The sequence below is a fragment of the Pocillopora verrucosa genome, chromosome 14, assembly GCF_036669915.1.
Source record: "Pocillopora verrucosa isolate sample1 chromosome 14, ASM3666991v2, whole genome shotgun sequence".
NCBI lineage: Eukaryota > Metazoa > Cnidaria > Anthozoa > Scleractinia > Pocilloporidae > Pocillopora > Pocillopora verrucosa.
In genome coordinates this window covers 18,132,920-18,151,395 of record NC_089325.1, presented here as the reverse complement: position 1 = coordinate 18,151,395, position 18,476 = coordinate 18,132,920, and the positions used below count along the sequence as shown (strand labels likewise).

Here is an 18,476-nt window from a genome sequence, read left to right as displayed (position 1 = left end):
CGCAGAAATCTTGTGAGACGGCAAAACACCAGGATTTGAAACCGCTGAGGATTGAATTTTCCTAATTCGTGTCGCAAAAATTACTGCAGGCCATGTCCGTCAGTTGTCTTTATTCTCATGTTCTCATGCCAGCAGACACTGATAATAAAATATATGCATAACATTAAGTCAAGCATTTGTCCGTGCTCAAAACCATTTTCAACTCAGCCGAACTTTTTATCTGAACGTTGATTTTATCAGTAGACAACGTCAAGAAAGCTTATTGCGAACACTTGATTAAAAAAATTTCTTCAAACAACTCACTGCGTATAAAGAAACCTCGATGTCTACAAGGAGTCTGAAATAGGCAGCTTGATTAGACGAAATAACTGGCCAAAAGTTTCTTTCGAATTGTGTCTTAGTTCTGTTTACCTATTGACTCCTAATGGGCGTGTTCCGTCGATGTCGTCAACTGCCTTTGGCTTTAGGCATACCACTAATAAATTATTTCCAAATTTGTTAAAAAAAAAGCAAACTTATCTTGATACATAACTTCATTTTTCCTGAAAACATCTGGCCTGGGAAGAGCCCTTTTAGTTGATGAATTTAGTAGGCGTAAAAAAATTAGTTACTTTCCAGAAAGATCTTTGCTTATTAAAGTTTATTGCTAAATATAAAGGAAATCGCTAAGATGTGCTAAATTTAGTGGCGAACAAAAATAGAAACCTTTGTCGGCCGTTAAGTTTGGAACGTCTACAGCATTTCGGTTTAGGATAAATTGACACAAACATGATCCTTGTTTTACTAACAAGAGACACCAGTTTTCAACAGCATAAAAAGTAGGAAAATGATTTAGTGGAGAGACTGATCAGTTGTTGGCATGACAGCTGGTTTATAACCTGGAGGCATCAAGGAGAAATGAAAAAATTCAGCGTTTATTAATTCAGGCAATTCTTAATGATAAAAGTTGACTGTTGTAAACAGAATAAAAGCTTTTCACGATCCAAGCTGGTTATGGACACTTTGAATTCTTAGTCACTAGGACTCCATCCCTTTGAATATCTAACAGACATCAACGCTTGAAAATGATAAAATTTTGAGTTTAAAAATGTCGAAAATTTAGTTTGATATTAGCTTCTTCTTATTTTTTTCCATATACTAGAAACGTCCGTTTGACTCGGTGAGGCGCGGTGTCTGCTACAAATCTCTATAAGATTCATTGACTTAGTTACGACAACACTCGCCAAAACAAACCAACGACGATATTCACCAAACTCAGTGCTCTGCACAAAAATTTGAAATATTGCACCATGGTGTTGGATTTTGTTTTCTTCGAAAAACAAAGACTGCACTAGTATCTGGTTATCAGTACTCCAAAAATAATATCCACACCTTGTGACTTTAGTCATGAAAAAATGTCAAACCCACTCACGTAGTGTGGTCTTATTGAATAACAATAGCTTTCCTCGAACACCTCCAGTGAAGGGAAATGTTATTACGTTGAAATGGCTCACTCCCCATCCTAACGGAAGGAAAAACGTAAAACAACCTATAAACAAATAAAATTACAAAACACTGCCTACTATGGTAGAGACATAACAGAATCTTTTCTTTTGAAACTTTCTCACCCGTGCCACAAGATAGACAACTGTTTTGGTTTTTTTTCTTTGGACACTTTAGACAAGAGTTACAAAGAAGAAATTATGATTTCTCGGAAGAACTGTGGGTGTCGATATGTAACAAAATTCATCTAAAATAAACGGCAGCGATCATACAAAGTTTAATCTTGTAGATTGGATGTAACAACAAGGATCACTTACATAACTGAGTAAAATATATCTGATCTGACATCACTAAAGTATTGGCCACGCTCGGATAAATTTGTTCAATACTCCTTTTGTTGTTTTCTGCTTCCATATATGAGAAAGCAAACGATGAAGTGTGGAATGACTGGTACTCCAAGAGAATTCATTTGTGTCTGACTGCAGTTTCATATCGTTCTGGGCTATTTGGCTGTCTGCAGGACTGATATGAAGTTACCGCCACACCGCGCCAAGGGGTTGCTGTTATGAAACTAGCATAAATAATTAAACTACACAATCACAATACGAAATCACTGCTTCATGTCGCCTGCCATATGGTAATTTGTGCTCCAGTTCGGTGGAGGCTTTTCAGTAATTTCTCGTTAAACTAAAAAAAACCAAGTGAAGCACACATCCAGCCAACGTTATCCTTTGATCACGCCTTCCTATTTTGTTTGAGAACCCTATCACAATAATGTCACCCCAGACATTCGATGTGTTAACAAAAGAGGCTTTAACCAACAACTTGGTTGCGCTTTTGAACTAAATGTAGATTTATTCTACACTTTTAGGTTTAGCGAATCTGTGATTTATTCAGTTAAGTTTGTAAGTTGTTACCGTTTAATTAAGAGAACTTCTAAACGAATGTCATCATTGTGAAGTGGCTTCTGTTCAACTACTCTCCAATCAGCCGCAAAATGACCGCAATGTCACAAGTCAGCATGCACAATTTTTTTAACAACTCTCAACGATGTGTGACCACAATTTCATCGGTTTATTGCACACAGTAATCGATACGAATTTAGCAAACACCATAATCGGAAAAAACCCTTTTATGTATGGTTTTTCGGTTTTTGGAAACTCACCAAATATTAGTTTGTTTCCTGGGCACTACTGAATATTTTTAGAGTGTTATTTTGAAGTCGGTTGTTAACGATAATTCCGGCGTGGCTGGTTGCACTGTTGGCTAATGTCGGGCGTGCACGTGAACAATATAGTGGGCGGCTATATAGTCACAAATGAACCACTTGGATACTTCAGTAATCAGTGCAACATTCATTCTAGCCACACCGGACTGATGATTAGCCCATGACTGCAACAGCCAGCTAGGACCACGGATATCCCGCAGAGTACTCAAATGAATTCGCTCAACTTTATTTTACTTTTGGTGTGCTTCACGCCAGTATCACTACAGAACGGAGCAGAGATTACAAACCTCCAAGGTGATTTACTAAACTTGTTAGAGATAAAGGAAAAGCCGAGCGTGGCAAGAAGTAGGTCTCAAGTACCGAAATATGTGATGGACTTGTACAAGGAACAAGCTCATACAACGGGCTTCACCAAGTTTGGCAAATCTGCTCCTGGGAAAACCATACGAACTTTCTTCAGAGGTACGTAATTATCCTCGGTAATACAAGCAGTTTGCACTGAAGAAACCTACATGAGTAGATTATCGAGCTACATGAATATAATATGGTAATTTGTAACGTTGTTAACCTCGTTATTTATCACTGCAGACACGAGCGTCAGCGAGGACAAGAGTCGCTTGTACTTCAACTTATCGTCGCTTAAACCCAATGAACAAATAGAGAAAGCAGAGCTGAGATTATTTAAGAGACGTTCTAAGCTGGAGAACACTCATGGTCATTTTAAGGTGACAGTGTATCGTTTGAATCGCCGACCTGTAGAGGGTAACACAAGCTGGAAGAAAAAGTTGACTACAGTGGCTACCAAACATGTTAAATGTCGTCGAGTTGGCGGCTGGGTCGTGTTAAATGTTACCTCAGCTGTGTCGTTTTGGAGTTCTTGGCCATCACGAAATTTCGGTTTGTGGATCTCAGTCAAAGGAATTGGAATTCCAACTTCGGATTTCTTCATAGCAACTGGTGGTAGGAAAGAGCCGATCTTGGTCATTTACGGAGATGATAAGGACAAAAAGCAAGACAAATCGTTGGGACCTTTTAGTGAGATTCCGAACGAAACAAGGCATAACGGCGAAGATAAACACAACAAAGGTAAAGGCAAAAACAAGCAAGACACTTCTGGCATAATGAACAGAAGACGCAGATCTGTGGGAGACGTTAGCTGTGCGAGACACAAACTGTTTGTGAAATTTCGTGACTTAAACTGGGACAAATGGATTATAGCACCTCGAGGATTCAGCGCTTATTACTGCATGGGTACATGTCCAGAAGTCATCGATAAATATTACGATCCATCAAACCACGCCATAATACAAAACCTCCTTCACCATCGATTAAATAAGAACATTCCTGCAGCATGCTGTGTACCCACAAGTTTAAACTCTATGAGTTTGATGTATTTTGAGCTGGATGGAAGCATTGTGCTAAAGGAATACCCTGGTATGGTTGCATCGACGTGTGGCTGTCGCTAACAGAGTTATAGTTTACCAATAAACCTCGTCTGTAAATGTCAGTCGATTTAAAGTGAAAGCACAGAGAACAAATTAAGTGTCAAAGAACATATTTATATTGATAAAAGGTGTTTCGCACCCTAACACGATATCGGAATATAGTGAATAAATTGAAGTAGAGTATTATTGTGACCCGAGGCAGATTCGCAGCGGTTAATCAAAAGATTGACAAAGTCAGACATTTTTTCAGAATAGTCAGTCTTGCTCGGGTGGTGTAACACGCTAGTTAAAGATCGATTGTACCACACAAATCTCCAGTCAGTGTACGAAAATTATCTGTAGACGAAGAGTAAAGAGGAGCTATAAATGGAACAGTGTAACCTATAAAAAGTATGACCGATAACTAGCCTGGAGCGGCTGCTACTGTTCAAAGACAATTTTATTTATTTCCGGTCAGGCAGTGAGCCGACGTCTATTTCTCCAGAAATTTGCATTAATTTCAGACTTATTATATCACGCTTCTGTAAGCATGAATTCAATAAATTTAAACCCTGCAAAAAAGAGTGTTCCGCCATCACGTACTACGACTAACAGCTCATATTCCTTCTGGTATTGTCCAATAATTCCACTAAGCACTTCACTATGTTGTCCAAGTCAGTTTGCCAAAAAAAAATTTAAGTTCCCACATTGTTAAAAATATTTGTACTTGAGAATGAAGAGTAAATTGTTGACTTAGGAGGCTTAACGTTTGACGTCTTATTGGTGACTAAACTAATATTGAAACATGAAAAAAAAGTTAAACGGTTACAACAATTGCGTGGGAAGTGGTATAAAAATAGAGCCTTCCTTTCCTTGCGGAACGGAATAAAAGGTTTTCATTCTCTAACAAAAACGTACAAGTTACCTTCATTACAGCTGAGAAAAATCGCAACAAGTCAACGAGGGTTGCTTTGAGAATTCAGCTCAACAGAAAAACTAGTCGGCAGTTGTTCATGGAATGACTTACGGTTCAAACGTCAAAACAATACTTCAGAACTGCATAAACATACTTGTCTGTGTTTATTGAACTTTCACTCTCGAAATAATTCCAGTATATCGTATTTTCTCTTCAATTTACTATAGAAATCATTAAACAAATAGTAGCTGTTGTGTGTTAGTAAAAATAGATGGCCTTGCCTTCAGCATTGTCTACCGACCACACAATAGCCTTTTCTTCTTGAACTGACTATGCATCGCCGCTTGCATAACCCGGCTGAATCAATTGTTTCCAAAGAAAAGAAAGCTGTGTTCTCCTCATTAGTTCTGATTTTATATCCTACAACTTCTGGCCAAATGTAGACTAAGGGCACTTGGTATAAAGCTGGCATATATAATATCTTTCACTCAAGAAGAAACTTTGAATCAAAAGAAGAAGGGACTCTAGCCATTGCAGTCGCTAAACAGCGACTATTTGAGTTGTAATTTATCCAATCTGTAGTGAATATACAAACTACAGATTAGAGGAATTTGAAACTTTCAACTATTGATGAAAGAACTAAAGCAGTTTGGAAATTTACGTGAGAATAACTATGTTCAATTGGCCAATGTTCCTTGGGCTGACAGAGAAATGAGTATTTATCAACAAGATATGCGCTGTATTAGCTCAAAAGCACTAATGAAAATAAAAGCCAGCACTTTAGATTAGTGCCTTGTGGTGCCAGTAGACCTTGAAGTTACTCTTGGTCATAAACATATTCACGCAGTTGATCGCTTTATTTGTACGATGTCAAAAGGGTCAAGAACAGACTAGACGACAGGCGCCTGCAGCAACAACTTTACGCTGCTGCTGTCACAAGAAAATTGAAGAAACTAAGAGAGTGATTGTGAGAGAAGCACTTTCCTAAACACTCTACTGTATGATACGGCAGCGTTTTGAAGGATATGAGTACAAATCTTAAAGTTTAAGCAGCAAGGTTTTTGTTCTACAAAAGATGGCACAATACGAGTATAAACTCACAGACAATTAGTAAAGCCTAAGGAATTAGAGATATTGGCAGCTTAATACAATATACCTACTAATTGCCTTTGCCCAAACTATTGACCTAACGACGCTGTATAGCCTAAGGAGCACATATAGTTTACGTCAAAGAGGACAAAACATGTATAGGAATGTGAAATTCTCTGTGATAACGTACTCTTATCACAAGAGCAGTCAACACTGTCTATTATGTGCTTGTTGAAGGAAGGTCGTCAGCGAGTCCCGAAGGTCACTAAGTGAACAGTGTTGATCATGTCCTTGTTGAAGGAAGCTCACTGAGTCCTCGTTCTATGGTGGCCAACTCCTGAAGATCATCTTTTATGATGGTTATAAGGTGCATCAGGCCTAACTGTTGACGCTCAAGATGCTGCAATAAACGACACGAGTTCACAAACACTTTTTAACAGAATTACTACAACACCAGCACATCTAGCCCAGAACTTTGACTTTTAAAATGTGAAGTTTAAGTTAATTCAAACACGACATTACCTTCTGCTGTACTAAGGAATAAGCAGCAACTTTAGTCAGATGGTAACAAAACAAAGCTCTTAAATAGAACTCCAGCTTAGTGATATCAATGACACAACAGTTGCAATCATCTTGTTAAATAACAATTAAAACTGAAATTATTGCTAGCAATCTCATGACCTCTTTATAATTGTTTTCCTACTCACATTTGAAATCCCGCAAGGCACAATTATCACCTTGAGAGTTTTATCCATTCTTTAGGTTTTTTTTAGCATTACGAAATCAAACTTAATGTAGCGGGGTGGGTATTGAGCAACACTTACCCAGTAAGTGCCTTTGGTAAGGAGATTGGTTAAGTCACTATTTCGCGTTCAACCTAACAGCATCATTAACCGCAGCGACCTACGCTTCACACGAAATGTTTTCTTACTCTAATAGTTTTGAGAGCAAGACTCAGGATTGATATTGTGTGCAAATGGGATTGCCAACTGGACAATCCCTGAAATATGCAGTATATTTTATTATTAGAGAGCAATAAAACAGAATACAGTAAAGCATATACAATGACTGAGCAGAGTAGAAAGGGGAGCATCAAAAGGGGAGAGTAAAGCAGAATATGGTAGAAAAAGTACAGTTTAGGGTTGAGTGAAAAGGCAACGTACAGCGAAGTAGAGAGTAGAAAGAGAAAAAATATAGACATCGTCAAGTCGAGTGGAGTAAAATGATTTTCCATAATGACCATTCTCCCTTCTACCCCTCTCTGGTGTAATATAGGATGACGCAGAGAGAGCTATATGGATTACCAACCGTACGCCTGGAACAGGCTGGTGAAAGCGTGCAGCGCAGTATTTTTTTTCCTCTTGGGGTCCTTACTTTATCATGCACTCAGAGACAATCATTCGCCTTATTTGAGTTTGTTTATGTTTGAAGTCCTACATAAATATATGTTATTTGACGGGTTCGCGATTTTGATTATTTCAACATTAAGGAAATATTGGTGTTGATCTCTCTCACTTGTTTAAGTTGGTCCTGAATAGCGCCTTCCACTACATATCTGCCGTCCGCTCGCGCCAGTCTCTCTCCAACTTGACTCTGCCGTAAGCGGATCTGTGACATCATCTCATTTAAACGAGCCTGTGATAGCAAGGCCATGTTGAAAAAAGGGGTAAGTTTCTAAAGAAACTGTGGTGCTGCGTCGGTGGGAGAGTATAGCAGGTAATTTAGTGTTAACAACTGGGTTGAAAACGTAAATTAGCCACCGTAAAGGGTAAAAAAGCTGACGTTTCGAGCGTTAGCCCTTCGTCAGAGCGATTAGAGCTAATCGCTCTGACGAAGGGCTAACGCTCGAAACGTCAGCTTTTTTACCCTTTACGGTGGCTAATTTACGTTTTCAACCCAGTTGTTAACACTAAATTACCTGCATGTTGAAAAAAGGTTAGAATTACCTCTAATTGTCAAAATCAAAACTTTATCAGGCATTTAAGACAGAACTGCCAACGCACTGCTGGAATTCAAATTGCAGCCGGCTCAATACATCAAGATGTGATTTTTCAGACTCAGGGAATTATTGATGAAAAGAGAAAAAAACTGCAGCAAAGAAGCTAATTTAACCCAATCAACCCATTTATGACAGTCCAACAACACCTGACAGGCACAAAATTACCAACTATTTATAATAAGTCATCGTTCCCTTTACAGAACCTTTCAACCTAGCCGATTTATGCTCGCTTTGTGTTCCCTAACTCCACCTAAAGCTCTTCACGAAGGAACCTGAACGCGAGGGACCATGGGTAGAACCCCGACCTATATTTTATACCCTGTTCATAAGATGCAGTCCGTGTGTTGTGCTCCTTCCATGATCCTCAATTCATAGCTTAAAAACATTTATCGGATTCACCATTCATGATCCTTCCACTAAGCACTGAAGTTTGCGATGCTGATTTGTCGTCAGCGCTAACGACTGAGTTTCAACACAAACCATGGGAATTTTCGGCGCAAATGATCTCACACCGCATATACACCTGTAGGAATTTGATGCTTTTTTTCTGGACTAATTTATTGAGGACTTGCCTTGAATTGGGAGGGTGCATTCAACTCCGCATGCAGATATTCAAGTTGTACTCTACCATGAAGAAATAAAGAAAAAAAGTTGAAGGGAATGAAAGTGAAACACAAAGTAATTAAGACGTTTCCCTTGAAATAATTTGCCATTCAGAATGTTTTAATACTTGACATAATACATATCCACGCACAAGAAATTGGAAAAATACAGGAAAAAAGAAGGAGTCACCGCATGCGCCAAAATGTACAAACCTGTAGCCGCAAAAATTATCTTATGTGATGAAAATATGCTTGATAGTACTAATATCCAGAGCCTCTATACTTTTCCGGGCAGTAGTCTTCCACTCAGGTGACGCCCAATTGCCAACTTTGTCCGAATAAGGTAAGATTGGACTCGTACGTCATCATCTCATACTCCTTCCTGACTCACAATGTACCACAATAGTCAGGGGAGGCGAGGGGGGGGGGGGGGTGTGTGTGTGTCAACGTACTAGTTTAAGAGAAATTAAAGATGTTTCCCACGGGCGATTCTTAAATAAAAGGTGCCATTTTTTAATGTGCCTGTGTAACTTACTCATTAAAAAACCATAGACTCCCTACCCTCAAAATGCTCTATGCACCAAAACTGACCTGAGCTGTTCTTCGTCAGCCTGTACTGAGTAACCACTCTTCCGGAGACATTCCTGTTTTATCATAACCTAATAAAGTAACAAAGAAAATGTTCAGTTTTCAACTCCAAGGTCAAGTTATGCACAAATAAGTAAATATAAATTTTCGTGAGCAAAAAGATGACTAGGCAAGCTGGGTGGAACAAGTCGTTGTACGTGATACCCTTTCCTCTATATTTAGCTTTTGCCCCACCCTTTGACGTTTTGACAAAATAGAATGTATTTCCGGAAACATTTTCCGCGTTCAACTTCATTTTCAAGCACAAAACTACGTCATAACAAAGAGCAGTGTCAGCGATTTTATCCTCTTAGCCTCATCTGAAAAAATATCTCTCAGTTTTGTAAAGATTAACCACTTTTCTTATCGCGACAATAGACGCAGACAGTAATAATTTATATAACAAGCTGAATCTCCCTTACATTTTGATTGGTTGTAACTTATGATATTTTTTATCATGTAAAAATTGACATATTCCATGTTACCGCGGGTCTCTGTACAGGGAAAGATCACAGACGTCAAAATATGGTAAGAACACCCGTGCTACAGTCGGACAGCAATGCCTTGTGTGACACTCTTTGTTCTCACCACATTTTGACGTCATCTGTGATCTATTACTGTAAAGAGACCCATTGCAACATTCAATCTATTTGTCAAGTGGGCACTTCTTATATAACTCAGTTTACAGCAAAGTATTCGACCATTCTTCTGTTTTCATTAGTTAACGTTTTTCACGAATAATTGGATTTTCTTCACGAATTTTCCGTAAAATGAAGAGTTTTTTAAAAAAAACCCACTTCGCCGACGTGGTTTTTCTTTCTTTCTATGAAAAGAACTGTAGGACTTACATAATTGGTAATAAACTGGTGCAATTTTCATTTCTCACTTTTTCTTATTTTGGGAAAAAAACTTCCCTACAATGATAGATTTACGTCACATTTTCTCCGGAAGTTCAATATCTGTTTCTCTTTTTGGAGTCCACTTAAAATCTTGTTATCACCTTAATAACAACCGTCAAGTTCAAGGTACTTTTGGTGCACGATCATTATCGTCCTTTTCAATTCTGCCATCTTTAGCAATCCTTGTTCTATCTTGATTTATTTATAGTGTGTTTTTTCCCTTATCTTTTCTTTCTACTGCCTTAACATTTTATAACTTACTTAAGTCAAAATTACTACTACGTGACGTAGATCGCTACACATCAACAATCAGTACTTTACAACAAAAAAAGTAGGCACTTCGTGTCTTTGTTTAATGTGACGGAAATATTTCTAGAAGAGTATTTCTTTCCTGTCCTTCAAAAAAGGATTTTTAACGAAACTTAGAGATCACCAAATACCACAAATCACTCGAAAGCAGAAAACCTGTGAATGACCAGTGTTTTAAAGTAATCTTTTCTTTAAACCCGAGTTGTGAAACTCAAATTAAATGTGACTTGTATGAAAAGCCTGGTAAGAACAAATAGTTTATTACCTCCAGTATGCGATGACTTAACTCTAAGTGTTTTCGTTTAAATTGTGCCAGTTTAGCCATTGTTGTGCCGTGATTATGTTGTAACTCTGCAATCTCTTCACGTATAAGCTGATTGAAAAAAGAGAAAAACGTCCACATGGTCAAAAAGAATCAAAGCTAGCCTGCTTCACTCGCCGACCAAGTGATAAAGCATCTAACCAGAAACAAACAATTGAAACTTTTTCTGTTTTGGTGAGTCTTCCTTTAGGGAAAAGTTTATTAGTTGAGAATAAAACAGAACCCAATCAAATGAAAACAAATAGATGCTATAAATAGTGCAAGAACTGGTTACAAGACATTGATGAGGCAGGTAACTTATCAAAACAGTATGACATACAAGGCTGCTTCATCTGTAGCTATGCCAAGTCTTTTCCAACAGTTATCTTTAGGGAGAAAACTTGCCAGCACATCATGTATTTTGACGATTATTGTGGAAATATATGCAGACACATACTAATTACTTATCAAATACACAAGGCATCTAAAGGAAGCTTTTCTTCTAAGAAAGGCTCAAAACTTACCCACGTTCACAATTATGATCGAAAATGGTAATAAAAAAAAATAATAATACTAATGCGAAGACTGCGTCATCTCAAAATGTTCCAAACATGCATGGCATGAACCATCCATTCTCCTACTGGAAATTGTAGTTTTTAGATGGAAATGCAGAAGCAAAACTCACTGTTTAACTTATTTAGTAAAGAATGCAAACTCTTCCCCTTTGTTATACTCTAAATATACTTAGAAAGTTTATTAACTCACAGAGAGCCGCTTTTGATGCTGCAAAGTTTCCTGTTCTTGAAGCTTTTCACGTTTTTTTAGTTCACTAAATCCTGTGATTGCCACCGGAATCAACCTTTCAAGCAATTGACAATATTCAATTATGACATCTCAAAGGAGTTGAAAAGGGAGCATTCCATTAGGTAACACATATGATTTGAAATAAATAAATCAATTTGTTCCCTTTATATGTGGATGACTGATTTTGATTGGCATTGTCCAATAACAAATACAATAATCATACGGAACAGAAAATATTTCCTTAATTACAGTGTGAAGCAATTGATGATTATATATTAACACCCACATTTTCTGTTCAATCAATAGCCAGAACTAAGGAGTTTCTGATTAAAATCAATTGTGCCAAAGTTAAATAATTTCTTCTCTGCAAATGATCATTCATTAATCTACTACCATCAATCACTTGGTGCCTTCTAAACAGACTTGGAGTATTATGGATAACTTCCATAACTTTGTAAGTGTGTGTACATATTCCACAGACATTAGCTTTGCCTAGCTAGATATGTAATAGGTACCTCTCAGTATCTGGATTGTCCTTTTTTGCTTGCTCCCACAGCAAGGAATCTATTCCTATGGGAAAATAAAAGAGCAAGGGAATAAAAAAAAGTGCAGTTCTTTTTCATTGTTGACTTACGACAAAAAACATAATCATGACTAGTATTATAACTATTGTGTCATCATCATCACCATCATCATCATCACACTCCAGCCAATAGGTGCACAAGACCTTGACATCCAGTCTTGTCTTGTACATTTTGAGTAATTTACAGTAGTTTGTATGAATGAATTATTGCAGTAGCATCCATCTCAACAACATTTTGGCTAATGAAAAATATATCATTCAAAATTACAACAAAATAAACTGTAATCGTAGTTCACTCAATTTCTGTTGTCACCTTTCAAGTAAGTCCATACATGTATGTTAGCACTTCAAATTTTATGCAGATTCATGTTAATTGTTAAATTTGTCACTTTCATTCTTTTTCTTTTGAGCACAATATGATAACCGTAAAACTCACACTGTCTGAGTAAGTTACAGAAATGCTAACAGTTAGGAATAGTATTTACAGAAACATAAAAAATAATAATTGGTTACATACCAACAGGAGGGTTGTCCAGATATTGTTGCAGTTGAGATGGGGACAGGCTTGTTTTCAGTAAAACATTTAAAATTCCAAGGCTATTGAGCTGAGGCTGAGAATGTGTTTAAGGTTTAAGGGATCGATCATTCATTTCAGATCATACAAAGTATAATATATTCAAAGGCTCGAAACAATATGAGACAAACCAGCTCCTCCGCACTACTTCAACACAATCACTGTTAAGGTTATAATTGAAAGTAGGCACTGCCAGTTTTAGATGATAAAATGGTTAAGGAATGACTGTTGTTTTGGTTTAGGTATAGTTGGTAGTTTTTGGAACCTTAGTACTCAATATGCCGTGTTTATTCGCCTATAAGCCAAGCGATTTTTCCAACAAATTAAACTGAGAACAGGTAAATTCTCGCCAAGGTAGGGGGTTTGGCTTATAGCCGAGTATTTTCGCCAAAAAAATTTACAGGTGCTTAACAAGATTCGAAATTCAATGTTTATTCGACTATAAGCCGAGCGATTATTAACAAACACAAATTTCCGAGATCATGAAAGGTAGGTACATGTAAATCATTGTTGGTCATTGACTTTAATCTTTGATCTTTTCGCCAGCGACGCACCATCGATTCACTGATTCCGTAATCTCTAGCGATGGCCTCTGCTTCAGCAACGACTTTTAGTTTGAACGCTAAGTTGTATGAAGAACGACGAACTTTCAGCATGATGATCGATTACGATAACTTTGAAAGAGAGCGATTGTTTGAGACAGGATTCTGAACTCAGGTGAATGTTTTGTTTTGTCATGCATGGTTCTATTTATTTACATTAAATTCAACTTATCTGTGATTTGTTGTTACTTTCAATTAAACGACCAATAACAACTGAGTAAATTAGACTTAATGAATATGTTTATTCATAACCTACTTTTTGGGTGCATGTTTCCCGAGAGGGAAGCTCCTTTTGTTTTCGGTTTATGTTAATTCATCTCAGTTAACAACACGCATGGAGTACTTTGCAATTATTAGGTCTCGGCTTATAGCCGAATGTTTTGTGTTTATTTTTTATTTCAATGCAACAGCTGCTGACATGAAAAAGTTTAGGGTCTCGGCTTATAGCCGAGATCGGCTTATAGGCGAATAAATACGGTAGAGACAACCCAAAAAGGTAAGCAGGTAGCCTTGTTACATTACTGACAACTACTCTTTATGCAGGCTTTATTGTTTTGCCAAAGACTTGCCCTGTGTAATTTTAACAACACACATACTCATAACACTATGGCTTTCATTGGTCCAGAAAGGAGGAAAACATTATGTTTATTACCTTGATGTTGGCTTGATTAAGATGTGAAAAGACATCTGTGGCTGGTATAGTTCTTGAGGAACCATTTGGATGTCTCTCAACAACATACATTACCACTTCTGACCTGATGAAAAATGCAGCACACAACAAATATGTACTTATAACAATCAGTGCACTGGTTAAGAACTCCTAACTAAAATATTACTTCAGGTCTTTAAAAGGCATATCAGTTGAACCAACATGAAGCATATGACCATATAAATAACAATGTATGTCACTTGATAATGCAGTATGTCCTTGTATCAGAAAACAACTGAAATCATTTTAATAACCAAGGTTAGCATTCTTTTTTGTTCTGTGCAGCGAATACTTTTCATGTTGATTGCTACTCTAAGCAGTATCACAGACCTGCATCTGAAGCCATAGAAGGCATCTATCTCAGTTCAGCTGTCCTGAACTTGCCAATAGTTGAATATTAGGCTTCCAATTTACTCCCTTCTTTGACCAAGATTTGTCTGTACATCACAACCCAACATAGAGGAACTGAACATCTTCTTTTATTCACAAGTTGAGTCTGTAGGAACAGTATGCAAGGTAAAACCAAAAAAATTATGTAGATTACCTGTCATCTGGCAGAGGTTTTATTCCATCGATACAGACCATAATGGTAGGTTTGCTTCCTAGACACTTATGAAGTCCATCTACAATCCCTTGTTGTAAAGCACGAACATCACTTTCTTTCTTCTTTATTTCAAGAGATAAATGACCATCCTCATTACAGGCCATAGGAAGGCGACTGTAGCTTACAACCTATTAAATCAATGCATAAAAAAAGGTTCATAATATGTATGCATTTGGTAGTTGTTACTACAGCTTGTAGTAAGTCAGTCTGTTGTGTTTTCATTCACATTTGCCATCGTCTATCCAGATCAACCTTGATAAGTAAATACTTATCACCAGTCAGGACTTACCAGTAACTGGTTCATGTTTTGGGTTGGAACATAAAACTTGGCAAACACAATTAGCCACTAATCACTGTCCTTTTTTTCAACAGGGAAGAGTTCTTTTTAGTGACCTTGAAGAGTTATGACTTCCAACAAATGCCTTAACTGCCTTTCTTCAGGTAGCCAGCAAGAATTTGAGCCATCTTTGATGACAAAGAGGTAAAGCTAGAGAACCACCTTAACACCTCTTATTGTATCACAACATCTTGAAAAGAAACTCTGAAGTTTAACCGACCAGCAGCCTTTGTTTCTAGCCCTGATTAAAGTGGACTTGTCTAGTTCAGTTTACATATAAAATTCATACTAGTAATAGGACTGAGTGGAGTCTGTACATTGGTTACACATTTTCATAAAAAAAACAACAACAGATAACAAAATGCATAACAAGAATGGATGCACCTGATGTGTACTGTTCTCATACACAGGCATGACATGTCAACTGTCAAATTACAAACATGATGCATTCACTGTCCTATAAGTGCTCAATTCACATTGATAATAATCAATCACATTTGAAAATTTTGCTACAGTTTTGATTAAACTGGCTCTCTGTAGATCAGCTTTTATTTTTCAGAGCCACTGTCATGACTTATAAATGCATGAACCATCTTGCCCCCAGTTACTTGAGTAGTAAGTTTGTTAAGAGATCAGACATTCATAACCATAGGACATGAAATCGTGAAGCTCTACAGATTCCATTCTTTAGGTCAGCATCTGGTCAGCGGTCCTTTGCCTTTAGAGGGGCGAGGCTCTGGAACAATATATCTCCTGAATTAAGACAGTGTGCCTCCCTAAAGGCATTTAAGGAGAAACTTAAGAGTCACATTCTTGCAAACAGTTGTTAGTTTTGATATAATTAGTGATATTAATGTGAATAGTCATTAGTTTTTGATGTTATTGATCTGATGAAGTTATGTAAATAGATGCTGAAAAGCCCCTTGGGGAGTACCTATTAAATTTTTCTTCTTCTATTAATTAAAAAATGTATTGACTGATAAGCAGACCCAAACTGCTCCCAGCAGTTGGGATCTGTGATATAAACACCTTACCTTAAAGCGACAAAATGGATTTTGTGGTGTGAAGTCAACTGCACTTTGTTGGTTATAAAACCCTTTTCCAGTTCCCCAATAAGCTTGCACCTGGTTCAACTTGGCAATAATTCCATCTCTTTCATCACCATATATCTGAGGCTGAGATAAAGCAACAGCCAGCTGGGCTAAGGGTGCAACTTGTTGGTTGGGTACAGACTGGTTACTCTGCTGTGAAAATAACCCTGAGAGGAAAAGAAAAAAAATTACCTTTACTCAGCTGAAAGCAACGTAAGAACACAAGAAGATGAGTACCAGATATCTAGTTTATGTTTGTTATTCTTAAAAAGTTGCAACTGTTACATTATACTTGCACCTATAACAGTTGCTACAGCCCATAGATCGAGGTTGTAAAATGCAAAAAGAATCATACATAAGTTACAGTATCAGTGTTCCATAGTTTTGAAAACTTCTAAAACAGCACCTGCTACAGGCTGACCAAAAGCTGTAGAACCAAGTCCTTGAGTTGTTCCAAAACCAGTGAGATTCGCTCCTAGAGAAGGAGCAGATGAAGTGACTGTTGATCCAAAACCTGATGGCAAATATAGTTTAATCAACTGAACAGTTTCATATCACTGTAACTGATACTATATGGCATCAACGAACAAAATTGTTTTTTTAACGATTTATTGGAACACTATAGCTGTTTGCCTAGCAAAGAATGAAATATAATTCTCATCGATCCTTGAACTGTTTCAGCTTGGGACTTAACCCAAACTGTAACTGGACAGCACAGACAAAGATTTAATGCCACTGAAAATCTTAAAATGCTTTCACAATCTCCGTCATCTTGTTTGGTTTGAATGCTGTTTCTCACTATGATAGGTTTCACAACAAGTCAACTTAAAACATTACTTATGTGCAATGCATTGTGCGCTGGGTGAGTCACAGGCCACTGGATTTTTAAAATTGATCATTTGCACAAAGGAAAATTTTTTATGTCTCTCAGAAGAAGTTGATGATTGTCTCTTGATTTCACTTAAAACATATAGTAATTCTCTTATTCAATTTGTATAGGTAATCACATGATTTCGAGTGCAATTTGGAATAAATAAGCACAAGAAAATTTTTTATAAGACTAACAAAATTGCATGAGCACATAGGGCGAGTGCAATTTGTGGTCTTTGAAAAAATTAACAAGTGCTTGTTTATTCCAAATTGTACAAGAAAAATCATGTGATTACATGTTAATAATATACATGGAAAAATATGAGATGCTTATCATAATTAAGTATAAGCAAAGTGTGCGCATCAAGTGCAAAAATAATTTATTCAAACCATGCATTCAGTCAAACCAACCACATACAATTAAAACAACAATATGCAATGATATCTTAACATCTTTAAGGTGCAAAAAAGTTCAAAGTCCAGCTAAACAGTTCAAGGAATTGTTCAGTCTGTGTCTGAATCACTTACGATGAAATGGAATTGTTGTTTCCAAGGTTTAACCATGTTTGTTTTTAATTTCCATGTTGGATCTCTTGAGCAAAGTGTTAAGCTGGGTCAGCTCATAATTTTCGATTTCCTTGGCAATTCCCCTCTCTAAACACCACTTTTTCCAAACCGACAACCAAAAAGCAGTGCTTTTTACAGTGTTTTCATTGTTTGAGCTGTTTTTCAGCTGCAGTGGCGAAAAAAAACCTACTTAAAACACCGGCCATTGTTTCACTTGCAAATTTTCAAATTTTGTTGCAACATCCAAGGCTCACATTTGATTGGCTATCTGTGAGTTTCTTTGATTATTGACCAATCAGAATTTCTGATTTGTTACTTTCTTTGTGCTGAATTAACCCTCTTCTGCACTGAATTAACTCTCTTCTGCACTGAATTACCTGAAAACTGCATTTATCATAGCCAATCAGAACTGAGTAATTTTTCCATGTAAATTATTATTATGAAAACAAGGCAAAAATGTGAGAACAGTTCAAAGTGACATTTGTACTTGCTCTCTTTCCAGCATAATAATGGGAGAAATAATAATGGGAGAAGAAATAATCTTCAAATATACCTAAAGAAGAAGAGGCAGTAGTCTTTGCGCCAAAGCTAAACACTGAACCAGTCGTTGTAGTTGCTGCACCAAAGCTGGCAGCAGTATTGGTACCAAAGCTCGTTGTGCCAAATAATGGCTTATTAGCTGTATTTCCCTGTTGACTTACTCCAAAGGCACCAAAACCCGTAGTTGTGCTAGAAGGAGTTCCAAAAGAAAACCCCACACCTGTGGAAGGTTGACTAACAGCACCGAACAACGACATTTCTCTTTCAAACGACTAACACGAATAGCAATAAATGACAGGCGTTCTTAGTGACTAGATTC

General features: G+C 37.2%; 2 protein-coding genes across 2 annotated transcripts; one reads left to right on the top strand and one right to left on the bottom strand.

The window, feature by feature from the left end:
• Window positions 1-2,880: 2,880 nt before the first annotated feature.
• On the top strand, window positions 2,881-4,861 carry LOC131787692 (protein decapentaplegic-like). Its single transcript, XM_059104778.2, has 2 exons — window positions 2,881-3,172; window positions 3,299-4,861. Exons 1-2 carry the CDS (start codon window positions 2,920-2,922, stop codon window positions 4,174-4,176), a joined length of 1,131 nt encoding a protein of 376 aa, XP_058960761.1. The 5' UTR covers window positions 2,881-2,919; the 3' UTR covers window positions 4,177-4,861.
• A 348-nt stretch (window positions 4,862-5,209) lies between these two features.
• Window positions 5,210-18,449, bottom strand: LOC131787699 (nucleoporin p54). Its single transcript, XM_059104785.2, has 13 exons — window positions 18,171-18,449; window positions 16,587-16,694; window positions 16,124-16,347; window positions 14,693-14,880; window positions 14,092-14,194; window positions 12,781-12,874; window positions 12,196-12,250; window positions 11,642-11,735; window positions 10,841-10,948; window positions 9,332-9,399; window positions 8,711-8,762; window positions 7,655-7,774; window positions 5,210-6,539 (listed from the first exon to the last, which is right to left on the bottom strand). Exons 1-13 carry the CDS (start codon window positions 18,412-18,414, stop codon window positions 6,423-6,425), a joined length of 1,575 nt encoding a protein of 524 aa, XP_058960768.1. The 5' UTR covers window positions 18,415-18,449; the 3' UTR covers window positions 5,210-6,422.
• Window positions 18,450-18,476: the final 27 nt, after the last annotated feature.